Consider the following 25,300-nt stretch of genomic DNA (forward strand, 5'->3'; position numbering starts at 1 on the left):
CACAGCTCGCGGTAGTGCTGTAGCTTCATTGGCAGCGGCAAGTATGAGAGGACATAAGTTTACAGGTTGAGCTAGGCTGGCTGGCAGCTTTTGTCGCATTCTCGGAGAAACAGCGCGAAGAGCGGGCCGTCGAAGAGTGGCGGGACAGTCCCTGTTACCGGATAAATAAGTGGTGGATACAGCCGGTTCTCGGATACACGGCGGCGGCGGCGGTAGGAGCAGGGCGAGTGTGTGACTGCTTTGGCGGCGGTCCCGCTGCTAGCGAAACATGAACAAAAACCACCGAGTGCCGAGCAACCGTTCACTGAGTGCCGTGGAGGTGAAGAGCAAGGTATATATGGAGACTTCTTTGTCTGTTTACTCCCTAATTGTAGTCTTAACTCCCCCCTTGGTTATTACTCTGGCTAATTTACGCTAGCCTGCTAAGTGGCTTGATAGCAAGTTATGATGTCGTTCAAATTACATTGACAGAAGCTAAAGCTAAACTCGCCAACACAGGTTTTGCTAGTCAGTCTAGCTGGCTATACTGAAAACAGTTTAGTTTACCGTGTCGTGGTTTAATTTTAAGTTAATTTAAGTAAGTTTGAAGGTGGAGGTTATTGTCAGCTGACGCCGCAGTGAACCAGTGTCACCTGTCACAGCTTTCTCTGCCGCTCCTCCCTGCCCTGATACCAAATATTGACTCAAAGTTTGAGGCAAGTTTTTACTTCAGAATAACCCCATGGCAAATTTACACAAGTTATCACACATTTATGTCAAATGAGCCTTGAATGACATGGTACAATAGCTGCTTGTTATGTTATTCACCTGTGCGTGTAGGTGTTACGCGGCCTGTGACAGGCTCATGGCTCCTTCCGCGACGGTGTGCCTGTGGCATGATGACACACACACGCAGAGGAATGGGGCCTCAGGGTGCTCTTTGTTGCTTTAAACTTGTTTTTAACAACTACATATGTTGACAGACTATGTGACCCGTTTGTTTGCGTCACTATCTTCATAGCTAACAATAACAAGGTACGTTTTTCCTACAACCACGTTACACAAAGTCAGGAAATACTCTTTATTTTATTTGTTCAGCCTACTCCCAAAGCGAACAGTCAGGGGTCGTTTTAATTGTTTTGTGTACTCATGTCTGAATGCAGGTATTTGCCAAAAACAGACTTGTTTTTTTTTCCCCCCAAACCTATAGTTATTGTAATTTAACTGATGCTTAAGATGACAAGTGTCCAGGCTGGCAGTGATAGATCATCTTTTGTCAGCGCTGGGCAACAGTAACCACAACACTTACCTCTCATCAACACCACCGATGGGACGTTGGACTCTGTCTCAGCCGAACAGTTGCCTAAAGATTAGGCATCTGCAGTCATCTTCTGTCACACAGCTTGGTTAGACAGTGCTTGAATAAACTGCATCCAGAAACATAGAGATACACACATCCCAAAGTCCACATTAATAATTCATCACATGTGGTGTGTTAGCTAGTCCACATGGAAGACAGACTATTGCACATAGCCTACGGTTGTTTTGAAATTAGCTAGGCTACCAGAACAGTGTGTGCTAATCAGTCACAGGCCCAAATCTCAGACCCTTTAAAGAGATGTTTGCAAGCATAGATCTCGGCTATGTCACTGTTTCTTTGGCCCTTAATTAATAACTTTTTCAGTCTCCTTTAAAGGAATACTTCATAGATTTTCAACTTTGCATCAAAACAAGTATGTGGAAAAAAATTGATGGAAAAAGGGGCTTTTGCTTGAACTACAGGCTGGACCTCTGCATTTTCTTTTTTTTTTTTTGCAATTATCTTTTTATTTGGAAAAGACAACAATTTAGCATTCAGATTTTCTACAATTGTACAATTTTCATACTATATCACACTTTTCCAGTTTTCCTTTTTTCAGTTCTCTGCATATGTACAAGAAAGACACTAAAAATCGCAGTCCTCCTGTGCTGAAACTCAGACCGTACAAACCTTTCAGTCCTTTACTCCCATAGATGAGAATTCAAGGAAATCTCATAAACCATTCATCTTTATAACTTTGAGCATGCTCATCTGTGTTCTCCCACAAAACATCAAGTAGCCATAAATCCAACAAATTTCTAGCTTACTCTATCCGCCATTAGGTGTTCCATTTTCATACATATGCCCAACTCTCATTCCAGGAAATACTAACTGTGTACAACCAAACTGAAGGGAGCTTGCATTTTTACATTTTTCACACAACCACGGGAAGAAAGGAGTTTGAAACATTAATGGAGTTATACAAAGTCTGCTCTCATTGGGGTTATAAATTCAATCCATTTGTGCCAAGTTTGGTAGAATTTGGACCTCTGCATTTTCATATTGCCCGCTACCGCTGACACAGAGAGTGTAGAGGTAGAACAAGTGATGTTGTACCCACCTATCTCTCTCTCTCAGACTCACACAGAAATCAGTCAGTAAAATTAGGCCTTTTCCTCTTTTTTCTCTGCACATGTGGCACCAAGTCCAAAAGTATTCACATTTTTCCATTGCAAAGAAATCATAGTTTAATGAAACAGCCATCTTTCCAGCAGTGAAATAAAAAAAGCAGAAATACTTTTTTTTTTTTAAATTTCACTGTGTGTTTATACAATTGTGCTCACATGCCTCTCTGCTCCATCCCAGTTTGGTGCAGAATTTCGTCGGTTCTCACTGGACCGGTCAAAGCCGGGCCGCTTCGATGAGTTCTACGGCCTCCTGCAGCATGTGCATCGCATCCCCAATGTGGAGTTGTTGGTGGGCTACGCTGACATACACGGCGACCTGCTGCCCATCAACAACGATGATAACTACCACAAAGCCATCTCCACCGCCAGCCCTCTACTCAGGCTGTTCCTGCAGAGGAAAGGTAAGCACAGAGGAAGTGTTTGGACAAAGAGTCCCAGTTTCCACCTGCTGGTTGGGTCATATCTGCTTTAATATGGAAATATAAACAAACTGCATCAGCTGTGAATATTAAAAGTATGGGATTGGCTGTTGATCAGGGAGATATGTCATTTGTGTATTTTATCATGATAATCAAGAAGATAAGCCTATAAAAGACCACAGTATCACCTTACCTTGCCAGATTTTTCTGGCTGCTTGTTGCTCATGTATTTTGTCCTCATTGAGCTGTCCTTGTAAACAAACTGCTCAACACCCCAGCTCTCTGGCTATGTCCTTTGGTGTCTCTTTCTGACACACATAACTAAAGGTCAGTGACCTTGCTGAGAAGCGGTGTTTGTTCCCAAAGGTGATCTGTCTGCAAGGGCGCAACAAAGCTTAAAAAAAGCTTGATATAAAGAGCATTAAAGAGATTATTTGCTGTTTTTGTCTTTCTTCTGGCCACTCTTTATCAAACTGCCGAGAGGGTACTTGTCCAATTAGGAGACCCTGTTTCTTTGGCATAACAGTCATACAGGAGTTGTGTTTTTTATGTGTAACTACTACTTTTTGGATAAAAAATTGCTGCTGATTTTTACTCTCTCTCTGGCTCTGGTATAATCACTATTAGTATCTATTATAATTATTGTCCAGCTAATACAGTGTATAGTATCAGAGGCTTTATCTCTCCAGGTGTTTTTTCCCCTAACCCCAAGTTTTTGATGTCAGTTCAAATTGTTTTTGTCTTAAGTGCTGTTAAAAAAGTCTTAAAAATTCTTAAATCTAATTTTCATTCAGCTGTAGGAACCCTAAGTAGTAGTAGCAACTAGAAGTTTTGGTTGCTGTAATATTTGCTCATGACTGTAATTTGCACATGTTGAGGGATTAGCATAAACCTGTTTCTGTCAGACTGCATCCATAAAATCTTGATTGACTTATTTTTTTAAAGTGCGTCCTTGCTAATAATTAGCTGAATGTGACCTGTTCAATGCTGGGAGGAGGACCTCGGGGTCTGCTGGTAAGGGGCAGGTCAGGCCGCGCGCTCCGTTGTGTTTAAGCTGTCTCGCTGTGCCATATGACCCTATGGAAGCTAAGCCACTTTGTCAGGAGGAGATTAGTGGGGTCACTGTGTAGCACTGCATGGGACCGTGTTTCAATTACACGCCCCAGACACTAGCCCCACGCTGGGCTCACTGCTGCTCACACGCACAAAAACACACGAAAACAAAGTCATGCAGGCAAGCAGGCATCGCACATAAGTTGCGCACTTGTAGGAAAAACGGACCAAGACAAAAGACACACTAATGCAGCCACAACTCCCTGTAGACCCCTAGTTTCCCTCCTGATTTGTCTGCCCCCCCCCTTCACCCAACTACTAATCACCAGTTGGTCCCAGCTTAAAAGGCTCTGCAGTGTGCAGATGCAGCAAATTGTGAGATATGGATCATTTATTATATATCTGCAGAAGCTAGTTATTATCTCTATTAATGGCCGTATAGTGAGTTGATGGCTTCTCAGTGTTGGGGATGAGAGGTGTGTCAGGCTAAGGGCCAGCTAGCAACCTTTTAAACACTGAACGCTGAGCTCTGTTTGTTTATGTGGAAAGCAGCTCACATCTTTGAAATCTGCTGTCTTTGTCTCCGTCTTAAATTGATAGAGGATGACAGATGCATTTTGGAGTTTATAAGGAAATGTTTTACTGTTAATAAGTCCCTTGTGGTTTTGTTTTTTGTTATGGCAGCAGTATCAGCAGCACACAAATGACCTGACACCAAAAGGAGATATCCTTTCTTTTTTAACTGCCATTTAATCAGGCGAGTCAACTCCAAATTGTTTTTAAAGTTATTAACAGCATGGGAGGAAGGTCTTGCTGCAGGGTCATGGGGCCATAGTTGGAGGGTTGCACTTAGGCAACAGCCACACTAATATTTGTTCATTTTAAAGTTTTACCAAGATCAATCAAAAATATTTTTTAAAATCAAATCTTGATTTCGTCTTTTAAGCTATGTTTAAAGAAATGACTGTGATGGGGCACCCCATTTTTTAGCCACTGACTTGAGATTTGCATCAGCGTTTCGTCTTTCCCTCCTTCCCTCCCTCTTCTACGGCTCTCTGCCTCTCACAGACACACACAAAAAGCAGGACTTTTACAGAGCTAAAGGCTGTGACTATTTGGTCGCATTTTGCAACCATGGAGCACCACTGTGACTTGCAAATACTAACAACATTTGAACTGGAGAGCTGTTGGTTTGTTTCTAGCTTACAGAGAATAAGTCAATATGTAATAGGAAGAAGTATACACTTATTTATTCCTATCCCTATACATACACATTCATATTCTATATAAACAACTTCCCAAATTTCAGTCAGTCAGTCGCAGTCCAGAGTTTTATTTTATTATAGTCACAAACAGGGTTATAATGCCATTAGTGTACTGCTTTGTCCATTGAGATTTTAAATGAGCGATTATGTAAATGTCTTAGATGGTCAATGGTCATGATGTGATGTGATTGGTCATTATTGCGTAAGAGCAGGACTTAAGACAAGGCAGCAGTATGTGTGCCAAAGTTTGTCACAATTGGCCTCAATGGAATAGTGCAGTGAAATCTTATTAAACAGATATCAGAGAAATATGTGTTGGAGCTAATAAAAACAACATTTAATCTCCAGTGTCAGTGATTATAAACAGGTTTCCGACAGACAATGTCCGTTGACATAATTTTTGAGTTTTTTAATAAAAAGCGTCTAGTCTCTGAACAGTTCAGTTGGTGCGTTCCATATGAGGCTATTTTTGGCACTGCTTTTTATTTGTCTGGAGGACTAAATCCTACTTGTACCCCCGGCAGGATACATTGTAAGTTTTGTCCATTCACTGATGTGTGCAGATGCTTGGATGGATGGATAGAGGGATTGATGTCAGGCTGTGAGTGTCTGCTGTTGTATTGTTGTGGTCTGGTTCCTGAATAATGCCCACATTGTTGTTGTTTACGCATCAACGCTACTTTGCTGACCAGCCATTGATGTCGAATTGTTTCACTGCTGAAAAATGAGGGAAGTGTCTGTGCCCGTGTGTAGACCGTGTTCATGCCAGTCATTGTAAAAAATTGCTTTAACACACACCAAATATAACTCAACAGCACCGGGGATCCCCTACATCCCGCCCCCCTATCCGTGCACAATGTGTTGATGATTACTGAGCTGGCAGCGAGGTGTCCACTGTTTACTGGTTGTCATGGCAGCAGTGAAGAGGCCCGTTCATAGGTGGATTAGCAGTGCTTGAGTCTCTTTAAGCTCTGTGTAAATGGACATTGTTGTGGTCATTTAGTCATGTTGAAGACAAAATAGTCCACTGAATAATGTTGATGTTGGTTTCTTCTAAGTAATTATTTTTGTTCTTGTTGTCGAATCAGTGCTGCTGTTTTAGATGCTGACCAAAAGTAGCTTTGGAGACAAGACTATTTCACATCTGGTGTTTTGCAAGCCCTCAGTCAGTCTGTCAGTTATTGTTTGTAATAAATCCTGTTCAGAAATCCAAAGATTAATTGATTAAATTTGTTTGCGGTAACTTCAATAAAAATATTTTTTGTCATATTGGCTGAAACGGTCACTACATCCACACAACAGTACATGAGACAGATCACAGATGAGAAAAATCATGTTCATCTGCCCATTTGAATTGCCCCTAATGATATAACCTCATGTGAGTGAAAATAACCAATCAGAGCAGAGGAGTCTCTAATGGAGATGTCATTCATGTCAATCACTGCTTATAGACTGTGGTCAAACGAGGCAGTGCCCATCAAAAATGAATCAAGATTCTGTTATATAAGGCATGTTTCACTATTTTATGACATTTGAGTGACAAAACAATGAATCAAGACAATAATGGGCAGATTAATCATTAGTTGCAGCCCTATCCTTGTCTAATATGTGGCTTTGATAGAAGGAAATCAGTATTATAATGTGACACTTTTCTTTACAGTGTGTTTAATGGAAACCAAACGCAAATAAAAGGATCTTAGACGTTTTAAAAAGGTGCTGTGCCTTACTATACCTGTGTGCTTCAGATCTTATCTAGACCATGCTTTAGTTGATGTTTCCATTGGACTGTAAAAGCTTTCAGAAAAACTGCATTGTTGCTAATGAACCTTTCAGTTGGTCACGTAGGCCTGTGGACTTTCATTAAAAAAAATGTTGAATGTTCAGTTATAGTTTCTGTTCCAAGCAAAACTGGCACTGGGGAAACGCCCAGGTTTATGTTTGATTGGCTGTGAACGTGGTTGTCAGAAGAGATTGTCCTTGGTTCAAGTGACGCCGTGTTTGCCGGTATCAGTCATCCAAAACGTTTGCACACACACAACATACACAACGTTTCTCAGTTGTCATCCGTGTAGTGGTAGCAGGTATCTCTTTCAGGGTGTGGTGGGTTTGCTCGGTGACGTTGTTCATTGCTCACACAGTTTCAGTCCTGAATGGCCTGTACCTCTCCCCCGGTAAGGCAGAAAAGAAAGCTATGGAGCAGGACAGGAATGCGTGTATTTATGTATCCCAGTGGGGACTGCCTTAGCAATTAGTAACCAGTGGGCAATGAATCATCCCGCCAGAGTGTTGTACAGTGTGAAAGTACAACACGGACAAAGTCTACCCACCCTGCAAAACAAGCATTAGAGCAGGATAACAGCAGTGTGATAAGCAATGCACCGAGGCTGGTGAGAGACGCTGTAGGTGCATAGTGGCAGAGATGCGGCGAGAATGTGACAGCAGAGATAGACAGAACAAGGAAGACAGTGTGGCGAAGAAAAAGATTGGATAAAAGGGACAAAGCATAGTCACAGTCATGGAAAACCTGGGAAAGTCATTGAATTTTACAATCATGTTTTCCAGGCCCTGAAAAGTTGTGGAAAAATCCTTGTATTATTAACCTTTTGAAACCCGAACAAATTGGCTTGATTTCTTTCAAAAGCAGGCAATGAGCAAGTGATAAAAATAAATTACCCCCAAAATAGCAGGAAATAAGTAAAAAGTACAGGAAAATTACCTTAAGAAATTACTTAAACATAATAATGATAATTCTGCAACATAATTTTTAATATATAATAAAATATGTAATATTATAATTAGAATAATAGTTTTCTGAACATTTTTCCCTAGAGTTTTAACAAATGTTTCTTGCAATTTGCGGGACATTTCTTGCCAAGTTACTCATTGCCTTTTTCCAAAGGGTTTCAAAGAGTTAAACATCATCAAAAGTTTTTGGAAAAGTCTTGGAATTTTGTTGCGTGTAATGAAATTGTTACAGTAATCTTCAGTGGATATCATTCCTAATGTAGTTTTGGTAGCTGTCTGTGTATTGTAGCTCTTATGTGTCAGTGTGTGACAACGTTTGGTTTATCATTACATACGGTGCTCCTTTTTCTCCCCACATTCTGTCTCTCCCTCTGCCAGATAGATGAAATGATGTGTGCATACAGTTTGAATCTTACTTGTTTGAAAAATTGCGGGCAAAGTGGGGCAAGGAAAAATGTTATCATGCTTCCTTGAACAGTCATGGAAAATGTTTTGTCCATGAAAATCTGTGGGAATACTGAAAGTCAGAGGAGGTGAAGACGCCACACAACATGTAAGGAGGGAGAGTTTTGTGAGCTTGAGATGAAAGGATTAAAGCGGGAGAGACGTAGTGCTGGCAGGTGTAATGGAAGGAGCTCAGGAGAGGAGTTAAGGAGCACGATCTGTAAAAATAATAGAAACCAGCCTCCTCTGCTTTGGATCTCAAGTTTTCCACAGAGCATTAATTATTCCTTGGGATGCTGCATGTAATGAGTTAGAGAACGATGGATTCATGGCACCGCAGGAGGAATGTGTGGAGGAGGAACATATCTTAGACCCAATAAGAGAGATGGAAGGATGAAAGGGAGACAGAGTAAACAGTATTAAAGAGGGAGTAATGTATAAGGCATTGTTTAGGCAAGGCATGTAATTAGAGATGTGGGGAAAGGAGAGGGAGTAGTGTAAGTGTGATAGGAATGCAGCAAGAGGGAGAGAGAGAGGAGGATAGTGGGAATAGTATTAGTGAGGGAGGAATGCAGAGTGAGGCCCAAGCTGGGGAGAGGGTGGGAGAGAGAGAAAGAAAGAGAGAGATGGAGGAAGAAAGGAGAGCGAGAGGGAGGGAGGGGGCATTTTGGGTGGAATGTGGCCAGCCTCTGATCACGTCTGCTGGCTAGATTAAACAGGACAGGAGGCCAGACTGGACCCTCGGCTCCAGAGCCCGGCTCCGTCAACAGGGGGTAAAGATGGACAGAGAAAGAGATGTCGAGAAAGTGAAGGAGAGTGAGTGAAAAAGAGAGCAGAGAGCCAGAGAACATTTGAAACAAGAGAGAGAGCGCACAGCCTGGCACGCTAAAACCTTCCTCTGTACCCTTTGAAACCTGGCTGGATGAGACTTTCTGCAGGCCGCAGGAAGATGGAGGGAGGGTGGCTGGGAGGGAAGAAGAAGAAAAAAGGAGGGGGGGGGGGGGGGGGGGGGGGGGGGGAGCCTAGGCTCTCTGTTATAGTCTGTCAAAATTTCTCAGCTCAGAGTTGGTAAGGGAAGATGAATGAATAGAGGGAGCAAAGGAAACGGGGGCAGCTTTGAAAAATACACAGACTAGATGAGAAAGGAGGGAGAGACCGCACTTTGGACCAATGCGGTAAGAGACAGGGAGAGGTGAGGGGAGGGTGAGGGCAAACTGGCAAAATAAACGGAAGAAAGAAAGTGGACTGTTGACCACTGCAAAAGAGAGAAACTGAAAAAGAGGAAACTACTGTGGGATGGAGGGAGGGAAAGGTAGAGAGTGAGCTATACAGATGCAGCTACGGAACAGGAAGGAGTGTATACCCTGGGCTCCAGACTGCAACCAGTTAAAATTTCATGTGGTCGCATTCATGCGAGTGCATGATGATCATTATCACCGGTGCCCCCACCGGCACTTTGTGCTTTCCGCACAGTGCATGATGCACATGTACATAGCGGAGAAGAAACAATCCATTTAGCTATTACCATGTTCTAAAATAAAGCAGTCTATAGCTTTTTATTCTAAAAAAGCAAAATGAGGAGAGAGAGGAGGAGGAGGTGGGAAGCAGAGACAGAGTTAGGTTCTGACTCAGACACCAGTGATGATAAAAGTGCAGGCAGGGAGAGACTGACCGAGCCAGTGAAGAAGAAAAAGTAGGTTGTGGTACATGGGGTGGGTTGTCGGGGCAAGTTTGCTAACACTCTGTCAGTTATACTGATACTGTGGGTGCCTCATCAGTGTTGAGGGGCCAGAAATGATGGACACTAGGTGGGTTTCCGTTACAGATGTGTGCAAAACTTGAGCGATAATTTCAAAATGTCGATAAACACAACTGCAAGAAGACTTTGTTTCTGTTGAGCGATGTTGTGCAACTTCTGTTACGGTGTTATCTGACTTCTTTTCTCACAATGAAATTCCAAGAAGCATGGCGATGGACATTCAAAACATTATTAGGTTTATTTCTGTCATTATTTCTAATCAATGGCGACACAGGCTTTATTGCGAAAGGCAAGCCCCTTATACAATGGAGCGTCCACGTATGAGGGATTTCTGGGAGGTGCTAGTGCACAATTTCACAGAGAGGAATTGTGGATTCAAAACTTTGGGATGATCCACTCAACTTTTTTCATCAGCATGCAAGGTCATTGATTAATATCATGTTCTAAAAGAAGGGTGCAACCAAATAAAGTGCAACTTTCTCAGTTGGTTGCACCACTGCTACCAGTGAAAAAGTTAGTCTGGCTAGCCCTGATATAAATGTTGCGTGTCAGTTGAATGTTTGACATACTGTTACAGAGATGGATGAACTTAGTCAACTTGGGACTCAAAGACACGTCATAAATGCGAGCCCAAAAATTGCTCCTCATACTTTCTCAAAAATTGAAAGAAATAGGCTTCCTTCTTGCCATTTTAGTTTGTGTTACTGTGTTTGAATGTGCTGTGCAAGAACAAGGATGGTAGATTTTTCTGAACAAAGAATGCTGTGTAGAGTCTTTTATTTGTATTTAAAATGAAAATCATGGATGTAGAAAAGGTGTTCAAAGAAGTGAAAATCATCAGAGACCGGAGTTGTTTACACCCACACGTGAAGATGCATTAGATATACATCAGTAATTAGTGATATCTTTTCATTTTGGCTTGCGAGCAGACAGACAGTATTTCTTTCAGATTTTTAATTAAAAAGCGTTCTCTCTGTCCCTTGGGCATGGTGCTGCAGCGATATTGATATGAAATGAGATAACTGATATGCTTATCTGTGAATTTCTTTCAACACACCATTCTAGCATATTTACCCTGGTTGGCTGAGCACCAAAGTCAGCAGGCTCTGACATGCAGCTCCCAAACACTGTTGCCTAACTACTGTGACTGTTTGTAGTTAAGTTGCTCTTTCTCTTTACTAAATTCAGACTATTAGTGTGGTTTTAATTGCAGTGGTGTATTTTCTGAAATGGTGCAGTCATCTAGAATTTCATCTTGGAAGGAGTTAGCCCCGTGGCCTGATCTAACTGCAGGTTGGCTGTGTTGTCTTCCAGAGCCAGATGCTGAAGGCAGGACAGAGCCAGAAGCACAGAGTCCCCCTGCTCGTCCCACCCCTGTAAAGTCCCTACTCAGACGCATGAGCCACAGGGTTCTGAGACTAGACTTGGGTTCCCCCAGCCCACGTGGCTGCTCCTCACTCCCATCTTCTCCCCCATCTTCCCCAACATCTAATCCTTCCTCTCCTGTGTCCTCCTGGATGCTGCATGTAGCAGGGCTGCGTCAAAGGTTCGGTTTGTCAGACCCAGATCTAGCCTCCCCCCCTTGAGACTCAGCCTCCTCCATGTAACTCGGTACTCAAACATACATCCCCAAGTGACCTGCCCCTGTCCCTGACCCCACCATGTCCCATGCTCAAATCCAGCCTCAGCCCCCGGCACGTCCCTACCCCCCTATACATGTCCCAGGCTGACTCTTGTTTGCAAGTCCCTCATGAACTCCATACTTGTCTTTCCAGTCCTGGTCATTCAGCCACTGACCTAGACTAACTTTTGTTTCCAAGTGCTACATTTATTGTACCAACACTGGCCTCAAAGGACCACTGAGTTCTGTGCTTGATTTATCTTAAGTAGTAGCTAGGGTTGGGTTGGTGTGAATATTTTCAAACTGATATTAAGCCAAAAACCAGTCAGGACTGGTATACCTAATTTTACCAGATGTCCCACTTGACTCAGCAGCCGCTCCTCAGTGAAACATTATGACACCATGTCCTAACAGGAAATGAACATCTGACTTCACGAAGCATTGTTTAGGTTAACACCAGACGTCTGTGTCCACACTGAATCCATAAAATATGCTCTACTGTTACGTCATGTTCACAAACTACGGAGGTATCAGCTGTGCACTCCAGATCAGACTGGAGATATAACCATTTAAAAGACGGGCGAGCAGCCTACTTGCTATCTTCCTACATGTAAACACACGTTTTATGTTGTGATATTTACTACTTACTTACTAAGTATAGCCAACAGCAAGTAATGTTATTTCTAGCTTGTTTTAAGCAATGGTGATGTACCTGTAGGAGCAGCTTCCTGGCATTCTCCATCCAGCCAACAGAAATTGTGTTAAAGTTTTTGTGGTGAAAAAAGTAGGTTTCATATAAATAACTCCTCTTTTCAATTTCATGAATCAGTCAGTCCTCATCCACTGTGGCGCTTTCAAAGCGAGCGACAGGAATAAATAGTTACGCAGTGTCTGGCGAAAGTTCAGCTCACACACCTTCAGCCAGTAAGGACAGCTCTTTTGTCGACTTCAAATCCAAATGTTGCCATATTGATGCAGTTTGAGTCTTTTGAAGCTACCACGTCTCCTTTTATCACCTTAAAAAAGTAAACAAACATGGCGTACGCCACTCTCTCCCCTCCCCCTTCTGCTGAAATCTGATCTCTTCCATGTTGCCGACACTGGTCGCACTGGTCACCTTTGTTCGGCAGTAAATTAAACATGACCTGTTGGACACCAGTGACTCTGTTAGTCTGTTTATAAGCATAATATAATATTAATCACACTGTTATAGTGCTTATCACTAACGCAATTGGACTTACCCCCTACCGGACCGACAAAACCGAAAAATGAAATCAACCCAACTCTAGTAGTAGCAGCAGCTTTAAAAATCACAGCTACAAAAGAAAGAGACAGATAACTGAGGCAGAAAGAGGGGACATCAAGACCAGGAGGGACAGACAGAGGTGGAGAGACAAAAAAAAGGACCCTGCAGAGAGATGGACGACAGAAACTGAGGGACAGACTGAGTGAAGGACACGGGGTGAGAAAATGGGAGGGTGAGGAGGCACTGCAGGAAGGAGAGAGGTGTCTGTGTCAGCACAAAGGAAATTGATGGAATTGCTTCATAATGCAGACGAGACACACAAGCACTCACACACACACACACACACAAAAGTGCTGTGCATGAGTGCAAACTGGCAAATAAAATGTATTAATTTTGCATCAACCCAAATCGTATACCGTGTTAATTTGTAAACAGCATACTGCTACATTAGAGCTGTTTTCCCCCTACAGTGTAGATTTTATTTTCGGTTTGTTTTGATAAATGGTCCCTGTCATGACCGAGTAATAAAGCAGGGCTGATGAGCGTAATGGAGAATTCATGAGTGAGAGAATATATGAGGAGGCCTAGAAGCAGGCTAATGTTCCTGACTGAAGTCCTTTGAATTATGAATTTAATAAGTAATTCCTCAAACTGTCAGCTCAGTTACACATCCATGTTTTGTCTTTGCTTCGGCTTGCCTCGCACCTCTGCAGGACCTGACAGCATCCTTCTTACACATCACTCATATTTTCGTAGTCTCTTTTTCCTTGCCTGTCACTTTTGCGTCCTTTCCTCTCAGCACTCTCCCCTTGACCTCCCTCCTTCCATTTCTTTCTCCTCGTCTTATCAGCAGCATTAAGGCACTTTTATCTGGGCTGTGCCAGGGAGGTATGCTCACCGCACCAGGAATAGTAACCCTCCGGGAATTTACTCCTTTGAAAAGTTTCTTATCACCTCCTCCTCCTTTTCCTTTCTTCTCTCTCTCTCCCGGGTGTATATTTGCTGTATTTCTGTCTCTCCTGCCTGCTTCCAGTCTTTTCTTTTACACCGCCCCTGGTTTTTCTCATCGACACAAGTTCACATTGACACACACGTACACTCCCCCTCCTCCCCGTCTTGTATCGTTCTGTGTCAGGAACACCGTGGCACCGGCTGCGTGGTGAACGTCCAGGCTTGTCATCAACAAACCTGACTGTTTCCAGAACAGCACAACCTTTAATGGCTTGACGTTTTCTGTGTTTTTCAAACTCAAATCTTTGAGATGTGTTATATTTGGATACTACAGACAGATTTCATGGATGACCATCAATATTCATCATAAACAAATACAGACTGGTTCTTTGCGTTGCCTTTATGTTACCAGTGCAGTATTTCTCACAGAATGAGACAGGTTGTATGTGTTGTGTAGGATGATCGCAATTTTTTGGGGGGGGGGTGCTTGAATGCAGAGCGAATAAAAGCATTCACTTGACTTTTTATATAACATAATTTTATAACCTAATTATAGATAGTTGTAACTGAGTTTGAATAAAAGTCAGTGGTAAAAGATGACTATTTGTAATTAAGTCACAAATATTGATACAATTAACATTTCCACTATTAAGAAATTTACTTTTAATAAAAGAATTCACGTTTCCACTTGTAAATTAACAAATAAAACAAGAATTAACATTCTGCCTCTTAAGAAATGAATTGTAGATGTCTTTGATTAGAATTGCTACTAGTAAAAATTATACTATGGATATGGTGGTTTGGAATTCTAAATGGTCAAAAAGCAATTGTTGATATCTACAATGACTAGAACTACTACTGATTAAATATTAAAAAGGGCTGCTTGCTAATTGTTTGACTGGAAAAGCTTTGAAAATACTTATACTGGGTTATTTTGGAGTTCTCAAGACCCGATACCCAGACCTTGTCTATGGACGATACATAAGACTATTTCATAGACAGATGTATTAGCACGTGCTGTGACCTTATTCGTAGTGCTCCATGTGCACTATTTGCAATTATACGGGTTTAGCAGTACCTACAGTAGTTGTATTTATGTGCCTTAAAATGACAGACTTTTCTACATTGAAGTTAACCCTTTTAAACCTGAGCAGCAAAATCACAGGGGACATGGCCCAAAAAATAGCAAAAAAAAAAATTGTAGTTGTTGAGTAAAAAGTTGCAAAATATCCTGAAAATAATAAATGAAATAAAATGACCTAGAATGACCTAGAAAATCTACTGAAAATAATAGAAATATATGTATTTTTTGTATGTAACATAATTTTAAGTATAAATTATTATAGTCATGAATATATTTTTTGGGACATTTTTGTTATTTTGGGGTTATCTTCCAATAACCCTTCCCTTTTTTAAAAAAAGAGAAGATTTTTGTAAAATGGGATCGTTCCTGCTAAAATGGTCATTGCCTTTTTTACCCCCTATCTTTTTAAAAGAAATCAAACTTATTTACTTAGTTTTTAAAGGCTCATATAGCTTGTAAAAGGCATCCAAGAGCGGCACAAAAAAAGTGATGTTGATCCCAGCTTAGAGAAGGTTAATTTTATCCCCCCAAAAATCAGCTGCTGTACCTGAAATATAGATGTAGAGTCAGTGGTACTTGCAACTGTAGCAGTTATAGTAGTAGTATTACTTAATAGCATTCATGTAGCTCCTTGGTGATGGCGTTGTGTCACGTGCACACAGTATCAGGTTTCCCTGACGCAGCGCCAGCCGGGCGACAAGTAGCAGGAAGTAATGGGTTGTTGGTGTCACCGTCGTCATCATGAAGATTATGTTACAAGAAAAGCCCGGGCCTTGTCATCCTGCATCATCGTAATTGTAATGCTTCGTAACCAGGAGAGTGGCTGTCACTGAAGAAGCAGGTGTAATGAGAGTGTTGGAGCAGGTGCATGCATGAGTGGTACAAGAGAAGACATGTCCACTGAAAACTGTGTGGCTCTACAGACGTACACTTGTGCAGTACATCATTCCCATTTTTAGAGCATAAATAAATACACTTCTGTAAGTAAAAAACATATATTCTGTCATATATTTTGTCTGAGAGAAGTCGTTAGTGTCACAGACAGAGATGATGGTGTCATTAGCTGTCGCGTGTTGTAAATAGCACTTATTCTGAGCCATTTATGTTAGCTCCTTTAAAGCCAAAGTCCAGAGTCAAAGCGTGATTCATCCAGGGTGTGTGAAGAATAGAGCATTGACGAAGATGATGTGTTCAACCAATGCACGTCAGTCCGCACAAGTGCTTTCCTCTCCTTAGGCAGAGTTGTTGTAGCCCCTTCAGTGTCAGGATAGAGATGCATTAGTTATGTGCGTGTGTGTGTGTGTGTGTGTGTGTGTTCGTTACATACTACAGAGAGTACTGTCTAAGCATCGCTGCATGTGTCCTCACTTGTGACGGTGTGTGTTGGGTTGTCATTTTCTCCTTCGTTGCTTCGTTTCCTTTGCTCCTCACTGACTCCATTCAGAGTGTGGGAAATCAAAGCAGCCCCTGCATAGTTGGAATACCTAACCTGTGCCGAGCCATGGCAAGTGCAGGGCTGGGGATTATGTTTTTATATTCAGGGTTTGTGAATCATGCCTAAAGTATGATACTGACTGATACACTGCAGGTGTGTCTTTTATCATGGTTATAATGTGAGGAGATAAGCTTCGGAAAAGCTGACCAACAGAGCTACTTTGAGACATATTTAACAGCTGTTGGTAACATAGAGTTAATCTGCAGTAATTAAAGGGCTACTCCAGTTATTTAATGTTGTACTTAATCAAAGTTGGGGACTAACAAGAGACAGATTAAAACACAAAAGGACTAAATCAAGCAAAAGAGGCTGAGATATCCAGACTATGTGGTATGGTTCAAGCTCTCAAAACGCTCAATCCTACATTTCCCAATGTGCAACCAACAACATCTTTTCATTTTACATTTTTTATGAGGTAAATGCCTTTTAAATAACATGCCTGCAGTTTCTATCACAGACTTTGACTAAAAGTCTACTCTCCAAGCTAGAGTTCACCCTGAGGACATCACTATGACATAATCTGTTTTCACAGGTGCCACAGTGCTGCTACTACCAGGTTTAGTAAAGTGCCTGTACGCTAAACTTGTACTCGTATTAAGAGTTTAGAGGATAGTGTCTTTTCTTGGCCTTTTTTTACCTCTTCCAAAACATAGTAGAGAAAAATTTAAAGAAATGGATAAAATATATGTTTGTTTCTTCTAATGTGAGCTCAGGGTTTCCCCATGCATCCATTTATTTGTGGCATCCTGCCACGATTAAAACAGCTGCCACCACAAATAGATTTTCTATTTTTGTAGACAAAGTATTCATAAGAAGTAGGGCTGGGCAATATGATGAAATATATCATCTGATGATAAAAAGCATGTCATTTAATGTGATGCTATATCATTTATTTTGTTTACATCATCTGATAATGCTTTGCTTCTGTCTGTGTGGCTGAAGGGACGTCCACAGAATAAACAGCAAAACAAACAAAACGGAGGAGCTGGAAAGCAATACCTAATGTGGGGATTCAGCTGGGTGCTTCAGAATAAAAGCACCATGGGTTCTGCTTTGATGTATATAATATTAAAAATTCTTTACTATACAATACTTAAGTAACATTACTATAACAGTACTTTATTTGACTTTATACTTTATTTGACACTATAACAGTATTTTATTCAAATTTATTACAGCAGTAGTTTATGTAACTTTGTTTTATGGCACCATAGCTACTTTATTTGTAACTTTAGTTCACTTAATAATTTTTGTAGTTTACAGTAGTTTAGAGGAGATTTCAAAATACCGAGATGTTTTTTGTGATTTAGCTTAAAAATATTGTAATATTATTTTAAAGCCATATCACCCAGCCCTATACATTTTGGTTATTCTTTGCACGACTCTCTCAGAGCATTGAGTGTCTCTGTGCTTAGACGAAGCAACACATCAGACGCATTGAAATTAAACTGAACTGTTCATTTACAGTTTGCATTCACTCGCAGCAGCTGCTCCTCTCATTTATCTGATCTGATCAGCGCTGAATGGATTGACAGATTAATTATCCACCCTGTGAGTCACAAACTGCTGCTGAGGAGAAAAAGAACTGATGGAGAGAGCTCCGCCTGTGCTGCGTTCACAGACCTGAAAAAACCCCAAACACAGCTCATGGCGCTGGCGTTCGCTTATCTAGCTATTTAGCCACAGTTTATAAAATCTGTTTGTCACAGTTGTTATTTCAATGGTTGCAAACTAAAAATGAGAAGCCTGCTTTTGTTTACTATTGTCTGAAATCAAGGACTAATTACTTAAAAAAAATGGAATCTGCTTCTTTTGTTATTGCAAACTGCATATGATGTGAGAACTGAATGCTTGACAGGTGTAACAACAGTAAGGGGAGTACAGTTTAGTTATGGTTGACTGATCTGCATTTCTGAAATTGGTGGATTACCTCTTTAATACACATTTTAAGGGAAGTTATGAAGAAATAGTACCCTTTCTGACTGTGAAAAAGTGGAACTAGTGTTTGGTGGAAGAGTACACCTAAATGAGTTCCTCATGCCTGCATTGCTTTGTTGCTTTGTAGCAAATCTTAAAACAGTGTAAACAGCATCTCTCTTAAGTCTTGGCACTATAAAACCCTCATAGTTGGCCTCTGATATCTTTCAATTAATCATTAGCCAAACCAGCTGCATACCACAGCCATGCTTCATATATTTACTGAGCACAAAGGGAATAAAAGTGAAGCTCTTTATGCACTACATGCACAAACCCACAGATACTGAATAAACTCCCAGCGGCCTAAATAAAAGCAGTGGCCAAACAGCTGTCTCGGCGGCTCCTGTCGAGATATACGGTCTTATTCGAATCAGAGTGTTGGATGAAAAAAAAAACGTGGGTTTACATTAAAGCCACATTTTTCCAAAGCCTGGTAGCAGGTTGCTGCCGTTTTGCTCTACTGGACCACAAGCACCAATTTGGTCAGCTGTGATTATGCATTATTGGTTTTATTGATAGACCACTGATGCTGCTTAAATATTCCCATAATGCATCAGGTGAAATGGCTGTGCATGCATCAGTGCAATGGAAGATAAAATTGTCCCACATTAGGGAAAACGGTTAATAATAGGATTAAACTTTTTATTATTATTACTATTATTACTACTACTATTATTATTTAAAGGTAGGTGTTGCAGTTACCGGATTAGTGGCTGAGATAATGGATCAAGGTCACTTGGTTTTTGGCTTTTTCAACCTAAAACAATATTAAATTAAAAGTTTGAAACCTTTAAGGTCGATTTTTTTCATAATGTGTTTGGGATCTTCATATGAAACTTACCACTCAACAATTAATACCATGAATTACTGTCTTGTGAGAGTCATTGTGGTTTAACAATTTCTTTCTGTGCTTCCATAATGCAATCTATTTAGCTCAGCAACGCTCTCTTGCCATCAAGACGACAAAAAGGAACCATATTGTTGCTATGAACCAGCCATGGAAACAGAATAACTTTGTGACTTGATACAAGTAAATTTGTGTTTATAAAGTTAGCCTGCTACAATGGTTGCAACATAGACTGTATTTAAGATAGATGATGGATTTAGCCAAAATGTTCCGGATATGGTCGCTGCCATCTTGTGCTGGTGACATAATTTGGAGCCAGAGTCTGCACAGTTGTGATCTCTGTGATATTTCAATTGAGATGTTTTAAATTCACATTTGGAGAGCTGTCATATCATCCATCTTTCTATACAGTTTGCAATGGCTGCTCTTAAAAAACATATAAATTTAAGTGAAAATAATTTAATATGAATTTTATATAACTTGAATTTAAAATTTGTATTATTTAGTCGTAAATCTACACAATTCTCAGAAAAACTGGTAGTTGATATTTTGCTTATCCCTCTTTTTACACACCAAAGAGGGGTAGCATACAGTAAGCTGTAGTGTGGTGCCCTGGAGCAGTTAAGAAATCTGATGCCTTGCTTAAGGGTACCATGGCAATGCCCAAGAGGTAAAATTACCCTCCGTTCAGTTTTCGTGAATGCCGAAATTAGCTATAGAGACCGAAATCGTTGTTGTTGGGTTTTTTTTTTTAAACCAGCCTGTAAACATGTTTATTGCCACTGTAGAGTGGTGCATTTTAATGTGGAGGTGTATGAGGATTGACTCTGTTTTGGAGCCAGCCTCAAGCGGCAATTAGAGGAACTGCAGTTTTTGGCACTTTGGCATTGGCTTCATTTTGGCATTGGCTTCATTTTTCAGCCTAGGAGGTTGCTGCTTGGTACTGAGCTTCTGCCCTGTATATTTTAACGGAATGTCTATTTTTATGGCACCAGCCATTTCAAGCTCATTTAGTAGTCTATTATGCTGACAAAAATGTTGACAGTTTGTTTTATCTTTCAGCATTTTATTTTTAGTGTCAGTGGAACAACAGGGGTGGTATTATTCTCGTGCTCTGTGTGTAAATATAAAAGTGGAACCAAAATCAGGTCACTTGTACTTGTACAAATGAGGAACAGTGTGTGTTCATATCGTGTCTTGCCTATAGGCCTCTGTAGCCAATTAGACTGCAGAGATGGAACGCTGTGCGTCTGTGCTTCTAATGAGCTATAATGTTGTGATGGTTTGTCTGGGTATTGGAAAGTGCTGCTGTTTATTAGTGCTCAGGCATCATCACTAACCACAGATAAATCATTAAGGTGTGTGTGTGTGTGCGTGTGTGTGTAAATGAACACCTGCCTCAGTGTGCTTACATATGTTGTTTTTTGCCGTGTGTGGGCTTACACATGCTGTGGTCAGGAAGCTGCATGCTTATACCATTTGCCGCCAGAACAGCATCTCTTTGCGGTGTGTGTGTGTGCCTGTGAGTGGCCCTGAGGGACCCTCCTATTCTCTTTGCTCAACTATAACTCAGTTGTTGTCAGGTCTGGCCTTTCATATGCCAGAGAATGAGGGGTGGTTTAGGTCAAAGGAAGTCTAGAAAGAGTGAAATTAGATGTTGAGCCTTGTCTCCTCCTATGCGTGACTGCACTGTAAGGACAACCCTTGTATCTGTGATGGAGGGAGACATGCGTGCGTGCGTGCGTGCGTGTGTGTGTGTGTGTGTGTGTGTGTGTGTGCAAGTGCTTTGAAACATCCACCTGTGTACCCTTTTTGCATATTGCTTCTCTTTATGGCAGCATTTACGTACATTGCAAGAGTGAGGCATGTAGAAACAACAGTTTCGACAGAACAGCTTGGATGATGAAACTTGCGTTTTAGCATTTTGAATTTACAGAATCTTTCTCATTGGGAGTTGGCCCATAAGTTCAGGACTGGCAAAGATCTAGAAAATGTGTACACACCAGACTCGTGCCTCATGGGAACTGAAACGCGAGACTGCTGCTTTTTCTCGAGACAGTTGATCCTTTGTTTTGGTTAGGGGGACGGAGAGGGGAGTGATGGGCGCGTACCTGTCAGAACCTGAGAGCCTGAATCTTTATCAGTCAGCTGAATGAATATTTTCCAAGATTACTCACATTAACACACAGTTACCCTCAAATGGGGAGACAAACAGCAAAGGGAGAAGTATTCAGTGCAAGACTGCCAGAGCTTTATTTATAGAGCACTTTCATCTAAAAACAGACTTTTACGAAGTGCTGTTAAAATAGGAATGCGTAAAAGGTGAAAAAGTTGAAGATAGCTGATGAAAGATGTTAAAAATAACACAAGAAATAGACAAAAATGTTGGCTGGGGACTGACAAGAAAAAGAATGAAAGTCACGAAGATGTTAATGTTTACCTGCTTGTGTTGTGCTGGTTAACTATTATGGAGTCAAGGTCGAGTTTTTGTCACCCTTACCTAACCAGCCCTTGGTCTCTTGTGGTAATATCAGCCATGTCAGGTTAAAGTCTACAGAAGCTTGACAGTGCACACACTTCTTCCTCAAAATGTACATCACAAAGGGGCAGGGTTTTTAGGCGTCCTGGTGACTCACACAGTTAAAATGTGACCTTTATGCCAGAGTTTCACACATATATTTATATGGGGTGTCCTGCTATGATAAAAACATCTTCTGCCACGTATTGAGTTTCTACTTTTGGAGCTGAGCTGTTCATTAGGAGCGCCGTTGGAATATATATACCGTTTCATTTTTTTTTTTTTATAGCATTGCACTCAAGGAGCACAGAGTGTATTCTGGGCACAGACAGAGCAGCAGAACGTCAAGTGCATTGAAAGTGAAACTTCATTTATCTGATCAACTCTGACTGCATTAACTGATCAATTATCCATCTCGTGACTCAAACTCCCCAAACTGCTGCCCATGAAAAAGAACTCTGTGTGCTGTATTCTGTGCAATAACGTCTGATTTTAGAGAGTTGACAGAAGATTAAAAAAAAAATCTTCGCACACACATAAAAGTCTGATTCTAATAATTCCAGTTCGGTATTCTGGACTTCTGGTCTAAATGCGTCTCAATGCATTTGCTCCGGAAAGCATCCTTTGTGCTTCATAAGCATCTGCAGAGGACCTACATCGATTACTACGGCACCATTAATGAAGGGAAACAGTGTATAAAATAAGCTAACTTTCCTGCTCGTCTTTCCTCATTAAAATAACATTTAATGTTGTTTAGACAGGTGGCAAGCATAAAAGTGTCAATCATCACAACCAATTGCAAGACGCGTTGTGCATTAGTTTTGTGTAAATGTAGATACAGTAAAAGAAAATGGCAGTGACAACGTTGTTACAGAACGTTTCACAACACAATCACAAAGTAAACTAATTGATGAAATTGTCATTCTGCTCAGTTCACTGTGTGCGCCGGCATGTTGCTATGAGCACAGGTGTGTTTATGTCAACAAACTCAAGCTAGACAGACCTTGCATGAGTTTCAAAATAGGAATTCCGACTTCAATGAATGGTCCATTGTGCTCTTCCATGTTTTCCAAGGTAGTTTCTTCCAAGTTCCAAGTACAATGCATTGCAGCAATATTCATAGTTCATCACGTGACCTTTTCTGTTATTTCAAACCCAATGTCTCTCATCTAAAATAGAGATAAAAGTGTCTTTTTGGGACTAGTTTGACATGCAAACATGCAAATTTGCTTTCTTGCTTAGTGTTCCATAAGAAGATTAATACCACTCAATATCTGCTAAATATGAAGCTACAGGCAGGAGATGGTTAGCTTAGCATGAAGACTGAAACAATTAGCATGGCTTTGTCAAAAGGTAAAAAATCTGCCTACCAGCACCTCTAAAGCTCTCTAACACATTACTGTGTGTTAGTTATTTGTCAAAAAGTGCTGATGAAGGGCTGTGAGTTAGGCTGAGCACCTGGTTGGCTGCTGTGGCATTTTGCATCAGTAAGACCTGAGGGGAGTTTCGGGGATCAGCGTCTTGTGTGTGTTCAGCACAGACACCCTGCAGCGATGCCTCAGGCTCAGAGCTGCTCTGTAGCAAAGCCTTATATATTCTCCTGAAACTCCATGATGCAATGTAGTATCGGCCCGAATAACCACGTGTATTGTAATTAGTCTAGTACAGGGATAATGGAAAATTAACCAGTTTTTGTTAATGTCTGTCCTCTTTGTGTCTCTCTTCCCTCTCTGTGCTACATCTTTGTCCTCTCTTCCCCTCCTGAACTTGTCTTTCTTTACTTCCTCTGCCTGTTATTTTGCAGAGGAAGCTGATTACACGACGTTTGGCACCGACTCGCTGACCAGGAAGAAGAACACGGTGCTTTCGGCGGTTCTTCTGCGGCCTGACACCAACAGGAAGAAACCCCCAGTGATCATCAGCCTTCCGAGAGACTTCCGCCCCGTCTCCTCCATCATCGACGTGGACATCCTCCCTGAGACACACCGGCGCGTTCGCCTGTACAAGCATGGCCAGGAAAAACCCTTGGGCTTCTACATCCGGGATGGCTCCAGTGTTCGGGTCACTCCACAGGGCCTGGAGAAGGTCCCGGGGATATTCATCTCTCGCATGGTGCCTGGTGGGCTGGCAGAGAGCACTGGCCTGCTGGCAGTCAACGATGAAGTACTGGAGGTGAACGGTATCGAGGTGGCTGGAAAGTCTTTGGACCAAGTGACAGACATGATGATCGCCAACAGTCACAACCTCATCATCACTGTCAAGCCTGCCAACCAGCGGAATAATGTTGTTCGTAGTGGTGGTGGAGGCGGAGGTGCGGCGTCCGGTAGCTCAGGACGCTCGTCAGACAGTGGTGCCAGCTACTACGGCTACTCATCGCATGGGGTCCCTGCAGCGGCTTCCATGCCATCGCACATCATACAGAACTTCCCTGTCGGGGAGTTGGAGAGCGACGAGGACGACGAGGACCTGGTGATCGAGGCGGGGGGTGAGGCTGAACCCATCAGACGTGCCCCCTCCAACTACAGCATGCCCTCGCTGCCTCGCTACGAGCCGCACCTCAACCTCCGCACTGCCTCCACCTCTGCCTCCGCCCTCTCTATCAACGCCAACGGAACCCTGCCAGCCAGCGGCAGCAGCGGATCACTAAGCAACACCAATGCCACTTCGACCACGCCGTCCCCAGACAGAGTCATTGAGAGGCGGAGTCTGGAGGAGGATGGCACAGTTATAACTCTGTAGGCATTCACACGCTTAACACTGGAAACCAGAGAGACAAAAAAACTCAATAAATCACGCTTGTAGGAGTCCTGGATCAGCTGATCAAACCGGGGAACATCCATCATACAGCGACTGTACCTGAGAAGCACAATAAAAAGTGTACATATTAAATCTCGATGTACATCCTAACATTTACACGTCAAACACTGCACTCCATACCTTACAAGCCAATGACAACGCATGTGTGCCATAGCGGTGACCTCCACCCCCTCCGCCAGTTCTGCAGGCATAGAGTTTAGTGTAATTTGATGCCCTCCTCTTTATCTCGAAACCACTACAAACACTTGTTTTTAACCTGGAAATTGTTGTTGCGCTGAGCTTCCACAAGAAGGCAGCGATGAGAAACCCCATCATCAGTCCCATGAATAGATGTCAGTTGAACTCCCGTGAACAAGTTAGTTCCACCTATCGCCACCATTATACAACTGCTGCCCACTCCACTGGTCCACCAAAAATGAATACCTCTATTAAGAAATTAATACGAAAGTAATAAATAATTGGAGAACTACATTACTGTCCTTAACCTTTTGAAACCCGGATCTACATCAATTTTCTTGTGCTGTGTTGAGATGCTCTTCACAAGCTATTTGACCCTAGAAACCTGAGCAAGTTGGTTTGACTTCTTTCAAAAA

General features: G+C 41.8%; 1 protein-coding gene across 1 annotated transcript; it reads left to right on the forward strand.

The window, feature by feature from the left end:
• On the forward strand, window positions 1–25,254 carry pard6b (par-6 partitioning defective 6 homolog beta (C. elegans)). The gene is made up of 3 exons (XM_042491845.1): window positions 1–331; window positions 2,645–2,867; window positions 23,695–25,254. Exons 1-3 carry the CDS (start codon window positions 269–271, stop codon window positions 24,627–24,629), a joined length of 1,221 nt encoding a protein of 406 aa, XP_042347779.1. The 5' UTR covers window positions 1–268; the 3' UTR covers window positions 24,630–25,254.
• The last annotated feature ends 46 nt before the right edge of the window (window positions 25,255–25,300 follow it).

Source organism: Plectropomus leopardus, chromosome 8, assembly GCF_008729295.1.
Source record: "Plectropomus leopardus isolate mb chromosome 8, YSFRI_Pleo_2.0, whole genome shotgun sequence".
Classification (NCBI taxonomy): Eukaryota; Metazoa; Chordata; class Actinopteri; order Perciformes; family Serranidae; genus Plectropomus; species Plectropomus leopardus.

What these genes read in the sequence shown, in the direction of transcription:
- pard6b (XM_042491845.1), top strand. Translation starts at nt 269, where the DNA reads ATGAACAAAAACCACCGAGTGCCGAGCAACCGTTCACTGAGTGCCGTG. An exon ending in CCGTGGAGGTGAAGAGCAAG is followed by an intron (nt 332 to 2,644) that starts GTATATATGGAG and finishes GCTCCATCCCAG; the next exon opens with TTTGGTGCAGAATTTCGTCG. An exon ending in GCTGTTCCTGCAGAGGAAAG is followed by an intron (nt 2,868 to 23,694) that starts GTAAGCACAGAG and finishes GTTATTTTGCAG; the next exon opens with AGGAAGCTGATTACACGACG.